The sequence below is a fragment of the Pygoscelis adeliae genome, unplaced genomic scaffold (assembly GCF_000699105.1).
Source record: "Pygoscelis adeliae isolate BGI_AS28 unplaced genomic scaffold, ASM69910v1 Scaffold60, whole genome shotgun sequence".
Classification (NCBI taxonomy): domain Eukaryota; kingdom Metazoa; phylum Chordata; class Aves; order Sphenisciformes; family Spheniscidae; genus Pygoscelis; species Pygoscelis adeliae.
In genome coordinates, this window is record NW_008823954.1 from 2187901 (window position 1) to 2206477 (window position 18577).

The window sequence follows — 18577 nt, forward strand, 5'->3', positions numbered from 1 at the left end:
CTCTGTGCTCATGTAACTCTACTGAAATTAGGAATAGGAGTAGAGTACCCTGTAATCTCTACTATGAGATACCAATATAGCTTAATTCTTCTCTGAGCAAGATTTTCTCAGCATGTAACAGACCCATTTGTCTTATTCAAATCTTTTAATTAAGAGTTATAGCTATAAACCTGTTTTAGTAGGTACTCCTGATAACAGCCCTGTCACAGACGTAAGCGTGGAAGAAGAGAAAGAGACATGTACGCAGACCAACAATGGAGTGCAGGAAACAATCTGAGAGTACTAGCCAGCATGCCAAGTAATCATTTTAGCACATCAACTCTTACAGATGCCAAATTATTAGCCTATAGACATCATGAAAAAGAAGAAATTTGAGAACTGAAGGAGGATATACAAGTAGTTTTGCAAGTCTTAGCAGGGAGTTCCTTCCAAGTGTGAGTGAAAAAATGGAAAAGCAGCACAAAGATTTTAATTTCAAAATGTGATCAAGAATGATATAATGTTATTTGTATTAGGCATGTATATGGGGAAAACACAGGCTAAAGGACCAATAGCTGCAGAAAACTGTTCAAGTAAGTCTTGCTATACTGAAAAAAATGCAAGAAGTGAAAAGCAACAGCAGAAGACACTCCTCAGCACAGAATCACCAGATCTGTGTTCTCGAGGTTTTCCTTTTCCCTCCCTCCATCTAATTCTCACACAGACTCATGAAAGGTCCCTTTCATGCCCAGCTATGTGACCTTTGGAAAATAAACTGCAGAGGAATAAATCAGAGACTAAAGATGTTGGAACAGCCACAAAAGAAAATTACAGTAGCAGCCCAGGGACACTGCAGTTTTCACTGATTGCAGCCAAAGTGAGATGGAATTAGAAAAGACTTATTATTTAAACAGTTTAATCTAATCTAGCTTATTTTTACTGAAATGGCTTCAGGACAAACCACATGAGCATCTGAGCTAGTAGATCTGCGGGATGGTAACCATTACCAGGGCAGACGTGACAAGCAGTGTAGTTGGAAGAGGGCTTTTATCTATGCACTAATGGTCAGCTCACTAGAATCAAGCCTGCACACAACAGAGCTGTGTTCTTATTGACCCCAGGTGGTATGGCAATAAACATGCTAAGTACTCATATATGCTCATATGTAATACTTTATGCATGCACTTTAAGTCTATTGTTGATAAAAAGATGGAAAACACAAGAGTTTTAAGAGTGGGAATGGGGCAAGCTGCCCTCAGGATACGAGTTTTGTATGTGGCAGATTTCATAACAATTTATAACCTCCATCTTTATGGACCATGACATCAGTTTCCAATTACCTGTGGAGCTGTAGGTTCCAGGTCTTTAATCAGGTTATAAGCCTCCTGCACATCATCTGAAATACCAGACGTTAGAATGCATGACAAACCATAGCACACTGTATTAGAGCAAGTCACTCATCCTCTACAACATTCCCCAATAGTCGTAGACTAAGAAATAAAGCATTTAGACAGGAGCAGAAAAGTAACTATAAATCATTGTGAATTTATATCACAATGGTGATGGTTTTCTAGAACTCAAATAACAAACCTGGAGTGAGTAATAGCTTCTTTATTACTACAGTTTTCCTAGTAGAGATGACTTGGCCTCCTTGTTCATAATCCAGTGGCTGCCTTCTCAACAGTACAAGGTCAAGTTAATAAATCCATCATCTTCCTGTCTTTTCTCTTCTCATATTTATTTACCACTCAAGGAGGATAGGGTAACATGATTCTGAAGGGAAACTTCATCTTTTCCGTATCAATATTTCAAAATCTGTTCAGCAGCTCTTACCTGATCCTAATTCTAACAAGCAAAAAGCACTGCTAGTATAGAAGTTTAAATGTAAGGTTTGGATTCCATAAACAACTTCCTTCCCACCCAAGAAATAAGTAAACTGGTAAGATCCTAAACTTTACCTAAATCAAAAAAAGATGTTGGCACTATGGTTGGCTTCGTAAACCAACCTAGTGAAGATGCCCTTTTTACTGGCAAAATTTTGTTAATATAGCATTATACCAGCTGCCCATAAGAACAAGCCTTCTCAAAAAAACCTTTTTTTTGCTAGTACATACCATTCATACACCGTGGGGACAGTACTCCAGGGTGACTTAAGTCAATATACATTGGAGCTGCCAGGCTCCCATCCAACCCCTCTGCTTTCCTACCCATTCCCTTGAGCAGTCATGTAGTAAGCCAGCACAAGGTACTAGATTAGCCAAAAGGCATAACTTTTTTTTTTTTAAATAGAAAGTTTTTTTTGTGATTTTTGGCTAGCTCAGCTCACCAACAGCCAGCAAAAAAAATTACAGCAGCTGTTATTTTCATCAGTGTAGACCATCAACACAGAACTATGCTCTTCAGGCTCCAACAGAAGCCTCTAGCAAATCTCACTGGAGCAGATTACGACTGGATACCTGGCCCCAAACCCTGCTAAGAGTCACTACCTTAAGGAGTTGAAAAAAATGGGATGCATGTTTGTGCTTCAGTCACTCCATTTCAGAGCATGTCTTAACACAAGTCTACCTTTATCGGAGACCTTGTAAATTTTGGATAGACAGCTGTAGTCATTAGAAGTAATGATTTCTCACATTCTTAACTGATGCTGCTACACTAGCAAGACTTTAAAATGGAAACTTAGCCTAACAAGTAAAGAGGTTTTAATCCTAATTCCCCTTGGCCTCCTTTGTCAGTATGCAACTCATTTGTATACCACAGTGAAGAACAGAACCTAACTAATGAAAATTACTGCAAGGTTGACAGCAAATGAGTAAAAATCAGTCTTGTTTAAGTGATGCAGAAAACGTACTTTGCTTCTGTGTAAGTAGAACTTAATTTGAAACATATATTATTAACAATATTATTGGGCAAGATAATTGGTAATAATACCAATATTAGCTATAGTGATATTGGCAACAATAAAACTGGACAGAAAGGTGGCTGGGAACAGCAGGCATAGATTTACCAATGCCAAAGTGTACTGACTAACCCAATGGATGACAGGTTGTATGGATAAGGCAATAGTAGTGGATGCTGTATACCTTGACTTTAGCAAGGTCTTTGACATGGTCTCTTATACCTTTGTCATAGCCAAACTTGAGAGATAGGACTGGCTAAGTAAGATGACAAGGGGATGGAAAACTGGCTGCACTACCGAAGGACGGTGATCAGTTGTACAAAATCCAGCTGGTGGCTCATTACTAATCGAATCCCCCAGGGATTGATACTGCTGAATGTCTTATATTAATGACCCAGATGATAGGATAGAGAGTACTCTCAGCAAGTTTGCAGATGATAAGAGACTGGGGAGAAAGCTCCCAGCTATTGAGAAGCTCAACAGGCTGAAAAAAACAGGCTGAAAGAAATCTCATGAAGTTCTATGGGGGAAAAATGCAAGTCCTGCATCTTGCTTAGTTTGAAACAATGCTAAGCAACAAGACAGGCAGGAAGCTGACTGGGTAAAAGGCAACCTGGGGGTCCTGACAGACAGTGCACCCTTGCAGCAAAGCAGGCCAACTGCACACTGGATCATATTAGCAAGAATGTAGCCATCAGGGCAAGGGAAGGGATTCTTCCCTCTTTGGCACTTGTGAGATTGCACCTGGAGTAGTGTCCAGTTTTGGGATCCCTCTATCAAGACAGACATTGAAATACTGGAGTGGGTGCATCCGAGGGCTCCCAAGGCAGGTAGGGGGCTGACAGATTGGGAGAACTGCATTTGCTCAGCTGTCAGAGGAGAAGGCTCAAGGGAGATCTTATCACTGCTACAACTAACTAATGGGAGGGTACAGAGAAGATGAAGACAGATTCCACGGGGTGAGATGAAAGGCAGTGGACACAAGGTGGAACAGAGGAAGTTCTGACTAGATGCTCATCTGGACAAGGCTCTAAGCAACCTGATCTAACTGGACCCGCCTTCAATAACATGTTGTGCTAGAGATCACCAGAGGTCCCTTTTCACTAATAATGTGATTCTGTTATTTACCTAGAACTCTATAAATTTAATGTAAGGCAGGTGATAATGTACTTTTAATAATATACAACTGTGACAATTTGAATTTACTTGAGAATGTATACCTAATTTACAACCATGATGAAATTTAAATAACCTTATTGTCATTCTCTAGTATCAAATAAAACAAAATAGGGATAGAATTGCCATATTTTGTGAAGACTGTGATGTTTGCAGATTAGCAAAGTCATGTTAATGAGATTTTATTGTACAGTATTAGCCACAATAAGAATTTCTATAACTGCTAATAGTCATCAGTAGTGGCATATTCTAAAATTTGTCACAGTCTGAGTTGAACTGCAACAATGAGGTAGTGTTTCAATTGCACATGCAGACAAAAGAAGCAGTCCTGGATACAAGTGAGCACCAAAAAGAACTTATTGCAACTACAAAGATTAAATCTCACCAACCCTGTTGATTACAAATCGTAAAGATGTTACTCTGAATCAGTATCTGAAACTCCAAGTCAATCATGCTATAAAAAGCTCACAGAGCTTTTTCAATGTACTATATGTTTATGTATGCTCAGATTCTCTGATTAACTTATTGGGATACAAAGAATATAAAGTTGGTGTGATTTACTTCTGCCAGCAGAATATATCTCCTTTTTTTCCTGGTAGTTTTTCAACATTTTAGAAAAAAAAATCGCAGGCATGGACTTTATTTATTTAAGAAGTAAAAAAAGACATTTTTCTGCTTTCAGATGCTCTGGTCATCTAAACTTATTTTGTCACCTTCAAAAGGTAACAAAATACAAGGCTTATAAGAAAGCAGTGGACAGAAAAGCAATCATCACGTCACCTTATATTAGATGACTGCAGTTAACACTGCTCATCACTCAGCCAGTCAACCGACTGTTGAATAAAGGAACACAATGGGAGAACAGGAATGGCTCCGAAACTGAACTCAGATAAAATTCAAAGGAGTCAGCCAACTAAGGAGAGAAACAAGTAGAAAATCCTTTCCAACTGATTCTGGCTACCTACCTGCATTCTTTAAGAGCCGTAAAGTAGATTTGGAATGAAATGTCTTGTTCACAAACTGTAGCCTTTGTTCACAGTCACTTTGGCTCATATTCTGTTTGTGCCGTATTTACAGAAATAGTTGTCCTTGCCTTCATAGGACATATGCCCACCATTCTCACATATTCAGGCAGAGGAGAGGTCCTCTCACTATAAACATATAATCACCACCATCCCCAAAGCCATCTCCGGCAACCCAAGAACTTCCAGTACTCTGCTGAAGTAATTTATTTGACTGCACACAATTAAAGCCCTTCTCTGCAAGCCATGGGAACTCTTACATCACTATTTTCTAGAGGAAAAGAAAATGAAATAAATTACATCTTACTGCAAAGAAAAAAACGCATTTCATGGAATAGTCAGTTGAGATCAGACGAATAAATGTCATCCCTGAAGCTATGAAAGAGCCAGAGGAAGGTGTATTTACCTTGCCGGAGATAGTAAATCACAAGATTCAGTCTTGCCTCAGGAATAACATCAACCAGAGGAGGCAGGACCTGCAAAGCCCCTTCTCCTCCTCGGAACACCACCTGCAGAGAAAAGCAGCATATTGATAACTGCGTATCAAAATCTTGTCTATGATCTCTTAATTCAAGGAAATTAATCCTTAAATTCCTACATTAACAGTAGGAAAAGGTCAGTGGTACTGGCATTAGCATAATCCCTGCTTCAATATAACTATAGAATTACGACGTGTGACAATCTTTATTCTGAAGAATATAAAAGTATTTAATCCATCAGTAAAGATTAATTTATTTCAGCTTTTAGCAGTTCAAAGCAGTGATACATTACATATCAATGATTTTAAAGAGTAATATGGTCCGAGACAAGAGTGAGGGGAACACATACAGAATTACAATTTGCTTATGATATATTCATATGAAAAAAGTTAGGCTAACAACTCTACATTTATTTAGAATGCCACAAGACCCTAAAATGATCAGGAGGTGTCGATTCCTTATACTTCAGTTTCATGTGACAGTTCCTCCAACAAAATCTAACATATTCAATAAACCACCGGCAAAAGACCAACATTCAAAATAAAGAATGTTAATTTACAGAAGTCCAGTTTGAAAGCAGTTTTAACTCTTGGGGAAAAAAGTGTTAGCTTGTTGTGACTGGTCTTGAAAAACAAAGCAAGCACCTGCCCATCATTAAATAAGAGCAATCTACTGTTACCAGTTGTTCAGCAAAGTAATAATACCACTGCAGGGAAAATTAACAGGTGATTAGTGACTCTTTTACTGCAGAACACACAGTATTTTGGCTTTTATCAGCACCTTTTTCCCTGTGAACCCCTTGTTAAGTACTTTTTGGATGAAGACCATTTTCCCGAGTTATCTTAATTCCACTCACATTGTTGTCATACTAAATAAGAGTTCAGGGTCATGCATTCTGACTTGTTTCTACAGTGTCCTTATTGACTGGGCTCCACAAAACGTCTTGCAAAGGTATTCTTACAGGACATAAATTATTTTAATATGCCTTCGGGGGTAAAAGCAACAGCATTATAATTTTCTTGACACAGTCTCAAACTGACAGGGAAAAATTCCAAAATATCACTTGATGATACATTGTTTATACAGGTAGGATTTCTGGAATGGGACTTATATGGCAGCAGAGATTCAATTGGGTCTGCAATTCCCAAAATATTCCATTTTATGAATCATCAAGAAAAGCTCTACAAATAAGTTAAGTGCATATTAAATCCGGGAGAAAAAAAATTCACTTGATGATACATTGTTTATACAGGTAGGATTTCTGGAATGGGACTTATATGGCAGCAGAGATTCAATTGGGTCTGCAATTCCCAAAATATTCCATTTTATGAATCATCAAGAAAAGCTCTACAAATAAGTTAAGTGCATATTAAATCCGAGAACAACATTACTCACCAGATTGTGCTTAATGAGCTCCTTGCCAAACTCAAAAGACGATGAGGCACTGTCCGTCAAGTTCTTGAGCTCTGCCTGGAATTACATACATTCCAAACTTTTAACATGAAAACAAAAAAAGCACACTTGCATAAATGGATCTTCATATGAGCCCCAAAGCTGATAGAAAGACATCTCCAGCAGTGCTGGGTCACTGGAAGATTTTTGCCTTCCCACTTCTATGTGATGATTTTAGCAATTGGATAATAGACACAAGGTCAAAAGCGGACTGGGAAAACTGTAAGACCACTGTGCACACATGTGGACAGATGGCTTAATACCAAGGAAACTGAAATGGGTGACATTCCTAAGAGAAGGACACAGTGACAAGATAAAGGCCATTATCAACATTACTAATTCAGACAGATAACAAGGAAAAGAAACCTGTATGGAATCTTGAACTAAAATAAAGGTGAACTGAAGGGCTGTCCAATAGATACCTCAGCAGCCTTCCCATTGTAAAGTCGGAAATGGTTACAAGCCTTAAGGTTGAGAGCAATGGTACTGTCAGGAACTTGCTGAAGATAAACAGCTAGCACTTCCTGTGATACATCATAGTAATCCAGTTTGTAATAGCATAGGGCCACATATACATTCAGAGCCAGGTATTCCCTGCAGGAAAGAGGATTAAAGAGAACATTTAAATCCCACCAGATAGCTATACTACAGAACATTAAAATCAGTGATAAAGCTCTCACATGTCTATACATCTTTTACAAGCACATCAAAACTGGGGTTTCTAAGAAATGCTTATTAGGTATCCTTAGACCTCTAGTTTGTTAGATAAGATCGCACAGATCCAGATCCAGATTCACATTAGTTTTTTCAATGGCAGCTACTGCAGCTTTAAAGAATTACCTACAAAACTGTTGGTTTGCAAATCTGGGAAATGGTGGCGACTTCACACTAAGGAAATGCACAGAACATGAGCACTGTACTTGGCCTTGCAGAATAGGATTTTCTATGCAATACATGCAAAGACATTTAATATGCACATAAAACTTCAAAAATATTTTAATGGATCTTATTATCTTATACCAAGTACAATTATTTCAAAAAACCCTTGCCATTACAAGCTATCAAGCCAGAAGAACTAGACACAGAAATAAGACAGACATTTGTGGTAACAGTAAGTAAAAGGATAATTGTTATGAAGGTTACTCATTTAGCTTTGAGTGATTGCTTCTACAGGACTTGGAAGTTAGAATCTTTTCCCCAAGCATTACATCACATACTTATATACATTATGATGGACTCTCAGCTTTTTCTGAAGTATTCAAGAGGAGATACTGGCAAAAGATAGCCATGTATTCTGGGACACTAAAAGAAAGCAACAGACAGCAGACTTCTTTTTAAACATGCATTTTTCAATAATGATTTACAGTTAACAAAATTGAGGGGGCTGCAACTTGTGCACATTTTGCGGTGGGAAAGGTACATAGTAATTGGGAAAAATTCCTACTTTCAGAAACCAAGCAACTAAATGGAATTCAAATACCAACAGTATCAGAGACACTGCAATAAGGTTTAGAGTAGAGATGCCCACCGATTATCAAGAAGAATGCGTTTGTAGATATCAATAGCTTCTTGGTAGTGGGACCGCATGTAATGGATAGATGCCAAGCTAAGCTGATCTTCTGTAATGTCTTGCAGATTCTGGTGAGAGCTCATCAGTTTCTTCTCATCACTGAACTAAAGAGAGTGTGACACATTCTCAGAAGAGTTCAGCGAGAAAAACATTTTAATTAGCTGGATTAGTTTTGTCCTTGCTGGCAAACAGCAGGTGATTCATATTAAACATCTGGAAAAACTGTTATTTTAAAGTTAATTTGACCAGTGGAGAAAGCCAAAATTAAAGAGGCAGACCAGTTGAAACTAGATAAATATGAGGCTAAAACTAAGTACACATTTTCCTTTAAGGTGTGATTTAGACATAATTACATGTCACATGCCTTGATGGATAAGAGGGGAAGAGCTGAATTAATTATTTCACAAACAGAATTTTGCAACACAAGATTTGACTGTTATTATTCGAGCCAGCAGAAATTTTGCTGTTTGTAGATCCAAATCTTATTTCTCATGGATAGCAGAAAAATGCAAGACTTGCCAACACACAAGCACTAATTTTCACAAGACTTCTTTACAGCACTAACAAATTCTCTTTCATCAGCCCCTTAAAATCCCAGTTTCTTTAACAAAATGGTTTATTTTTAAAAGCATTGCTGTATAGCACATAACACACACAAGGATAAAAACAAGGAACAGAGTTAAAATACCCATTATATTTGTGTTACAATAGTAAAGTTGAGGCTATTCACCTGATCAGTCTACTCAAATCACTTATTCCAGTGCCTCCCTTTGCTCATTCTGCTGATTCAACAGTAATTATGAATTTCTCTTACACACAACTTCTATCTTATGTATTTGTTTTTCATCTATCTGCTCAGTTTTCTGCAAATCCTTTTCCTCCTTCTTTGAGCCAGTCACAAAATGATACTCCAGTACAAAGGCAAGAGAAGTTGCTTAACAGAACTAAAGGCCATGGGCTTTATAGTTTCATAAAAGCCTTTGTTTCCAAAGACTAACCACATGAACTACGAATTATCCAACTTCTCTTTATCACAGCCATCTATAAGTGCCAGTGCTGCTACAAAAATGTTTTAAGATTTCTCTCTTAAACTTAACAAAGATTTAAGTAAAGAGAATCTGACATCAAAGCTAACATTCAGGATTTATACTTTCTTTCACCCAAAACTCAGTCTCTTCAGTAGCATGATACTTGTTATAACACAGGATGGCACAAATCCAAATTTAAGGGAAGACAGCTATGTGTGGTGAAATAAGCATTTAATTGTTGTTGAAATTAAAGTATATTTCATGCTATAAACAATATTAATTCTTGGATATTGAATGACTTCGGAGGATCGGTAATAGCATATAGACCATTTTGCTCAAATTGCCAAGACAGCTGCAAGTTAGGAAAACTTGGTACACTTCAAAGAAAAAGAGTGGCTTACACATTTCTGATTTTATTCAAGTCCCAGGTCCCTTGTGATCAAAAATACCATCAGGTTCCTGTTGTAAGACTTATGTGAAGTGAGTTGGTAAGACTTTCCTTAGATACGTGCTGAGGGCATCTATTCTGAGATCATGTTTTCATACTTACTTTCTCCTCCACATTTTAATACAGTAGGGTGATTGTGGAAAACGTTTGTTCTCCTGCCACCACAGGCATTTTAATTATTCTACCAGGTTGCCAGAGTAAATTACACATTACCCAATTGAAAAGAAAACAAACAAAGCATGAGTGAAGAAAAGACATCATACCTTATGTGCCAGGTGAAAGAGTAAACGGTTCTGGAGACGACTCCTAGGTGCTGTAAGGAAAATTACGTAAGTATCACTGCAAAGAACAATTCAGGGTGTCCCTACTGTATTTTTAACTCCCTTTCTCAATAGACATACATGCACCCATATTCTTTCATGAACTAGCCCAAGTACAGTTCTTTGCAGGTCACGCCCTGGGGCAGGTTCTACCAATTTTAGAGTGGCTAAAAGGCCTTCCTGCTTCCTATCTTCATTCCTTGCCCATTTCTTTTGAAATCCCTGTTGAAAATAAGTTTTCATTGGCCTCTGCCTTCCATGAGCTTTAAAACTTTTATGAATTGCACTATCATTTGCCTGCAGGGCCTTCTCGATAGTTCTCTGTTTTTGCACAAGTGACACACAGCACAGCATCTTTTACAAAATAAAAAGCAGCAACAGACAAACTCATCATCAAGGCTCCTTCTACGATATGTCATATTTGAAGTAAGTTGTGATTCATAATTCTAGGAATCTTGTCAACTTCCAGTGTATTGCAAAACCCATTGCTGCTACCATTTTGTTATGTATGCACATTACATTATACTTAGTTCTAATATTTCTTCCATCCTTAGGAACAAAAGGCACATGAAAGAATCCTGCAGTCAAGGCAGATAAGATTCAAACTAAGATATGGCAAGAGATTTAAGGGAGACATCTCCTTTCTAGAGCCACTAAAGTTCATGAAATTTCTTGCTCTAGCAGGATTAGGAATTCCATTTAACTCACTCCATATGACACAAATGGTTAACTGTAGAGCTTTAAGTCACTAGAGAGAGCCTTGTGCTTCACTGAGAGTGACAAAGGTCCTCATCCAACAGAGCTATTAATTTCTTTTGCAAGCAATCTTCCAAAAAGCCTTCCCTTCTTTCCTGTATTTTCTTTAGCCTACTTGGTTAATAAGCACTCTCATTCTTGCTCAGACCAACCAGCTGGCAACCTATGTTCCACAAAAAGGATGTACATGGAATCTTTACAAAAAGCAGAATTACTTACTGTGTTTATGAGGCCACAAAAGTGCAGAGTTAGCAAAGCAATGGCCTGTAACACAAGGCTATAATTCTTCTGACATCCTAAACCATGAAAGAGGGCTCAAACCACCAAAACCTCTTCCCTCCCAACCTACAGGACAGAATTTTCTAGTAATAAGTTAGATTTTTTTTTCTTTAAAGCAATTTAAGGAGAGATTTCCAGACTTCTCACTCTTGCCTCACGTAGTAAGAAAAATTTGTAACACAGTGCACAATGCTAAAACCCAGGCCATTCTCATCAGGTTGGCAGTGTAAGGCTGTCTACCTACTTCTGATAGGCACAGCAATTATTTCTCCCCTTTTCTCCTTCCCAAGCTGTGTTATTTAACCATGTTCCTAGAAAAAGAGGACAGTGAATTGTATCTTTAAAGAACGGCTAGAACAGAGAAGTCCCAAAAGGCAAAGGTGGTATGAGAGAGTTCTCACAAAACCACAACATCTTGCGAGGTATTACTAACAGAGCATCAAGTTGTTAAGAAGCTAAATGGTCTTCAATCTAGGATATATGTGGGAATTCTCAGTAGCCTAATTATTAAAGAGTGGAAAGTTTTTCTGATCTACAATCAATATTGTATAAGCAGCAGCAGTAGTATAACTGACATGATAGTACATTCTAGAAATTATTTCATCCGTGGAGTTAGAAAGTTAGAGTACCTGAATTTAAATGCATGTTCTTCAAAATGTTGTCAGCAATGATACTGTGGTAACTCCACATGTGCCCCGGCATTAATTGATAGGTTTTAATACCAAAATTTAGAAGGGTTGCACATGGACCCCACATGTGCTTTTGTGTGAAACTTAAACCAACCACAACCACCCTTCACAATTCAAAACATTTGGCCATCAAAGACTCCAAAAATACAAGCAGGACAGATTGTGGGATTTACACTGAAAATAACATATCGCATAATCACAGTACTATGGGTAAAGACACCAGTGTTCCTTTTTTGAGTAGGTTTTGTTTCTTTTTTTTTTTTTTTTGAGTGGGTTTTAGCATTAATTTCACGGTGAAAATTGTGAATTGCAAGCAATATTCCTTCAAGAATCTAAACCGAGGAATTCGTGTTTCATCGGTGAACCAATGACTGCAGTGCTGCCCTCGCAAACATGGCATCTGATCTGACATCAAAATTATTATTTACTTCTTGGCAAAAGCTGGAGGGTTACTCCACGTTATTTTACACAGGCAAAAGATGAAATCTGAGTTCTGATGGTGTGCATGGATATACGGAGGGAGAAAAAAATGTCCTGCTTCATAAGATATTATATGATACTATCCATGTGATATTCTTTAAAATAAGACACTTTTACTTAATGTCAGCCAGAGAAGGAGAGGGGCAAAACCCCCCAAAATATAGTCCTGTCGATATAGTAAGCATGGAAACATTCAATATCAGCAGTTTCTTTTCCCCCAGTGCCAAATGCATTTTTTGAGGAAGACAAGGAAACATATGAACAAAGTCAGATTAGTTTCCAGAAAGAATTTGGTTATGAATATTGGATACAGCTGTTGTCAATCACAGGAGCAGGAAGTGATACAACTGCCTCATCAGAGATAATGATTTTTAAGGGACATTAGGCTTGTTCTTTTATTACTCTCTACTGCTACCGAATTTCATTGTCATTGATCTATTAATGCCACAAGGAAGCACAATCTTCTTTTCCTGTCCTACTTTTTCAAGAAGATGACTGTACATTATATATATTTTTTTTTACATCAGTACTAAGCAATCTAGGGATCATAACAGACATGATGACAATGCTGCATGGCAACAAACTGGACCCTGCTCCAGGTCTAGTATTGGCCTTGTGCTGAAGACATCACTGAGGTAGCTGGATAGCTAGCTGTTTCCAGCTAGGAAACACACCGATATTCCTATGCTATAATTTTTGTCATGATCAGTGCTGACGTTCCAGGCACTAAAGTCATAGTTGACATTGATCTTAAAAATGTTCTGTATATTTTTATGTGCTGACACTGAACAGGCATCTAGTGAAGTATTTGTTAAAATATAATAAACAGCTCCAATAAGAGTGAAAGACAGTTATCTTCACTAATTATTAAACAAAAAGTTAAGCTCACTAGAAATGCCAGCTCAGACTCTTGGTGGGTTCCATATTGCTGCCACAGGCAGTAAGATGATGAAATACAGTCATGGACAATCTGGCATTCGTGCCCTCTTGTAAGAGTGCAAGGCAATGCTGGTCATGCATCCAGCATTAACAAATCCCATCTAGCAGACATAATGCATACACTACAGCAGCACTTTACACATCAACAGATGTAGAACACATCTTAAACATACATAGCAGGACCGGTAGGAATGGCATAGTGCTGAGAAGGCTCCAGCCTGACAGCATAGAAAATATGACCGGAGGAAACCTTATTCTCCTGTCCCTGAGAAACAACACCCTGCTCACCTGAATACAGTAGCTGAGTGAAGCCCTCTGTGCCTTAGAACCACAGTCTCACTGGTGGAGGGAAAATACAAGGGTATGGGAAAAATGTTTGGAAAAAACATGGTCCAACAGTGAGGTTCACACTTGAATAGCTCAACTGTTCAGAATTTTCTTGAATGAAATTTACAGAGGACATTCATTGAAGTTTTCCCATTCCCAAAATACTTAAAAGCCAGTTCAGCTATGTTCAGTTACTTGCAATATATACACATTTCATTTCAGTCATGCCTAAGCACAGTAAGTTAAAGATCACTGAAGCAAAAAACTATCAATTATTCCTGTTCTGTAGCTTCCACTATACTTTAAAAAGCAAAACAAGAAAATAAGGTTAGTAGTTTTTAAAGTTTAAATATGTATAAATTTATATTTTCACTTGTGCACTTTGAAAGTTCCATATGTCAAACTCTGCTGGTTCAAAACCACAGCTAAAATGCAATGAAAATGAACTACTGTTCTCAAGAAATACAGTACAAGCAGAAAGCAGATAATTTTGCATGTAGGTGAACATGTAGTCTAAAGAAAAAGAAAACTCAGCAACTTCTCCATGCCTGCTTGTAACTGCACATTTTCACTGGTGACAACTATCTGACACCTGGCAAAAGTTAGTACATACATAAGCAAAACTGGTTTGGAAAAAGTCATTGTTCTTACTAACCCATCTCTGTTCTGCTTTTGTACAATACCGCTCCTTCCAGTGTAGGCTGTGAAATGAGAAGCATCTCTGTTCAGTTAAACCACATTCAGATCTGACACATGCAGAGTTGTGAAGAAGTAAAGTAATTACAAAGCTTTGCCCATCAAAAAGTAGAAGGGAGGGTAAAAAAAAAAGAATTTTAATGACTGGTTCAGCAACACAACCCTGTCTGTGCATGAATCTTAAATTTAATTGTAAAATTCCGTTCATCCTAAAAAGATTGATTTTCATAACAGATTTAACTGCAGCCCCACTTATGTGCACATTTTGTCATTTAAAAGAACACTGTTAGTCCTTGTGTTTTTCTTAATGCAGTGCTAGCCAACGGCTTCTGAGAGCATTATGCAGGCTTCTGAACACTAGGATCAGTTGCCAGGATCACCGTGCAAGTGTGCCAGGCTGTTTCTGGTCCTTGTCCTTTGCAAAACCCAGGAACTGGGAATGCAACATAAGATTATTTGTTTTTATAATTAAAAAGTAGGAATATATTATTATTATTTATTAAACCAAAATGAAGACTTTCAGCCTCATTCTCCCAAGACTAGATGGGCTAGCATACAGCATAGAAAACATATGTTCAGCCGATGTATGAGAGCGCAGATGCAAAAGGAGTAAACAAAGTATCACTTGGCAGCTTCACTATGGGATGACTATGAAACAACAGTAGCTGACTTAAAGTAACTCTACCTTCACCTCAGATCCAGGAACATTAGTAACTGTAATGTAAGGGGACAGCAGGGAAAAAGGAGAAGCCAGAAATGTCTGAAAGGAATTTGGAAGAAAGCCTAGAGGAGATAAAGTACAACTGTAACGAAAAACCTTCAAAGAAGGATTTTTCTTTATTGCCTTTTTGCTCTCCTACTTAGGTTATATTTGCAGTAATTCTGCTTTATATGACTTTGATATACAGATTTATTCTTTCCTGAGAGAATGTACCATGAAGTTTTAATTAAGTAACGACAAGCTAAGAGAACACTTCACATCTATTATAAAATAAACATAAAACCTTGCTCCACAAGAGATTGTGGACTATATATCTTGTATGAAGAGCAATAATTACCTCATGGCTTTTAATGCTAATTTCCTAATTTTTAAGTATCCTGCATATTTTTCCTCAGACAGTTAACAATAATTTTCTTAAGCAACAGCAACAGTACAAGGCAAGAAGGAACTTCTATTTGATTTCTAGATATTTACATGTTTGTGTGGAAAATCTATTCCAGAAAGCTAGCTGACATTTATGTTCCCTTTCACACAGAGATTCCATCACTTCGGAAGTTTAGAATTATAGCTGAAAATAAATTACTTCTCCCTCATTTGTTTTAGGACTATGCTACTTTCAGGGGCTTAGCATAACTGCAGCAATTAAACAGCAAGCGGTATGCAAGAATTCAGGCAAAATAATCCCAAAATAGCAATGGTAAGCAGCCCAACACTAACACTATCGTTTTTTCAGCAGTATTCAAGGCAGTACTGGATAAATGGTGTTCTTCTAGAGACTTCACCTGTTGTGTCTATATCCAATGAAATATTTTGCTTCTTCAGGATCTTTGCAAAACCATGGAAGAGATCACAAGATATGGCCTCAGCTGTCAATAATATATTGCAAACAGCCATCACTGATGCAATCCTAAGTTGTTAAAAAAGAGGATCTGTCTTGAGCGAAAATAAAACGGTTCAACCTCAATGTAAGAAAGACTGAAGTGACGGGAGTGGAAAGGGGAATGTACAACACTTGGAAGTCTTCAATGGAGACAGGACAAGTGTTACAAATCTTCAGCTGTGACTGCCTCCCCACCAAGCTTAAGTAGCCAGAAATCATCAGTATTACAGTACTCACAGGAAAGGTTTAGCACCTCACTATAAAAACTGGCATGCTGTCCTTCTTAAACAATTACATAAAATCAGGAACTGATATTACTAGCGTGAGCACTCAGTTATTCTCTGTTCCTCCCTCAGCTACACTTCCTACATCTTGCACTCCATTCTTAATATTCCTGCCCCTTCCTCCAGCACCCAAGTACCACTAACCACACCTCCTACCCTGCCACTCACCGTGCTAATACGAACTAATCTAAAGGGGCACGAAAAAATTAACCTCCCCTCACTTCCAGCTCACGGTTAATAAAGGTGCATGCCCAGCTCTTTATCTGTCATCTCTAGAATGGATTACTGTAATTCACATGATGTGAAGCTGATGACGATGACTCCCAACTGGTACAGGATGCAGCCGCTTGCTTCCTCCATGGCTTAGGTCAAAGTGACACCTCATACTCTATTGCCCAATTATTTTTAGATTCCAGTTCAAGTCCTAGATTGTAATCTCCAAAGCTCAAATTTGTGGTACATTAAAGATCAAATTATTATCTGTGAATATTAGAAATTTACGCACCTCTTGAACGATACAGATCACAAAGCTCTGTGTGAAACTTTTCACAGTTGGAAACAAAACATTTCCAGTTGTGGGATTTGAGCTCAGCATGATCTTTCAGAGGATTTTAAAGGGATACGAGAATCTAATTATTTCTAAAAAATACTACAAAACTGTCCTTTTTGAAGGCACTCCTCCACAGTAGCAGAAAGTACACAATTATTTTCTCCCTACCCTATTTGCAGCCCAAGACTAGAAGACTAAAGAAAGAAAGGAGAAAACCCATACTTCAGTAAGAGTTTTATCCTAAAAAGGCAAGAGTCAGAAGCTGACTGAGAACATCACTACTATTAATTCTACTTAGAAAGCACTGAGATACTATGGTTATGGGAAACAATATAAATCACTGAGATAAATAGAAAGTGATAGGTAACAAAATTAAACTGCAGAAACATTGTTAGGGAGTAAAAATTGCCTTGGAATCCAATTTCCATTCCTTCTTTTTAAATGATCCCATGCATGTTCAGATTAAAGTAGAACTGTAACAATGTGACTGCAGTGAACTCCACGCCTTGAAGAATCAGATACCTAATATCTGACTTATAAGGCAACAAGACCACCTACTAAGTCACTCAAACTATGTAAACAGAGTTCTTGTCCACATCAGGGAGAACACTGAACTCTCTCAGATGCTTATTTTTTGATCATTTCGCTAGCCTAATTAGCTTCATCTGCACTGGCTCAGAGATATGCAATCAGTCAAAAGAAAAGTAACTTTTTGTTGCTGGTCAGCATCTGCTGCGTTTTGTATTTAGAAATTAATAAGAGAAATTAGTTTCCAGATGCTTCTTTCAGTTCCAGCTGCTCCACCTGCCCAAGGTATTTTTAGGAAGCAAACTGCATCATAACTCTCCTGTTAAATGAAAAAAAACCCAAACAAAACCCCCAAAACCAACAAACTTTGCTCAAAAGTATCCTTTATTCCTATGAAAGAAAAGCATTGAATGCTTTCTCTGGAAATCACTTTAAGTGTTCAAGTCAAGAAGTAGTCCTTTCCATCAGAGACACACATCTCACCTTTCAAGGCTGCTTGTTCAGCTTGCATATACATCCCCAGAAAGAAGTATGTGCAGGCAAGGTTCACCCAAACATCTGGATTGCAAGCTGGTTGTTTGGTTAAGGCCTCATATTCCTGAAACAGAAGAGAGAGTTGATTTTAAAAAAATGCATAATAGCACGGGCTTGTATTAAATATCATTCTTTCTTCCACCATTTTAAAACGTATCATTAAATTATTGAGATCAAATGACTTATTCTCAAGTTCATTGCAATTCTTACAACGAAATTATTACATTTTAACCTAAGATACATCCCTAGCTTTTTTTTGTTTACAGCAGTAGAACAGAAAACAGGGACAAGCAGTGCTATAAATCTTCACTGTAGGAGCATGAATTCTGTCAGTACTGAAGTTATCAATATATTAAAATTTATATATATTATTATATATTTATATATTATTATAAATATATTATTATTTGTATTTATAAAAGAAAAATATTAAATTTATAAAGGCATCAAAATAACCAACTTTTCCTCAGTCTTTTCTGATGCTTTCCTAACTTCTCCCCTGCTCAAAGCCTGGGTTCCATAAACAGCAGGGAAATCTCTTTGT

At 37.6% G+C, this 18577-nt stretch overlaps 1 protein-coding gene across 1 annotated transcript in view; it reads right to left on the reverse strand.

Annotated features, from left to right (window-relative positions):
* The window catches only part of TTC26 (tetratricopeptide repeat domain 26), a 53338-nt gene that overhangs the window by 23362 nt on the left and 11399 nt on the right, over positions 1-18577 (reverse strand). Inside the window, exons 4-10 of the mRNA XM_009322842.1 lie at positions 17983-18097; positions 10314-10363; positions 8533-8678; positions 7427-7598; positions 6948-7022; positions 5480-5582; positions 1320-1375 (exon numbers count right to left, since the gene is read on the reverse strand). Coding sequence (XP_009321117.1) covers positions 1320-1375; positions 5480-5582; positions 6948-7022; positions 7427-7598; positions 8533-8678; positions 10314-10363; positions 17983-18097 — 717 coding nt within the window. The remainder of the gene's footprint in view (positions 1-1319; positions 1376-5479; positions 5583-6947; positions 7023-7426; positions 7599-8532; positions 8679-10313; positions 10364-17982; positions 18098-18577) is intronic.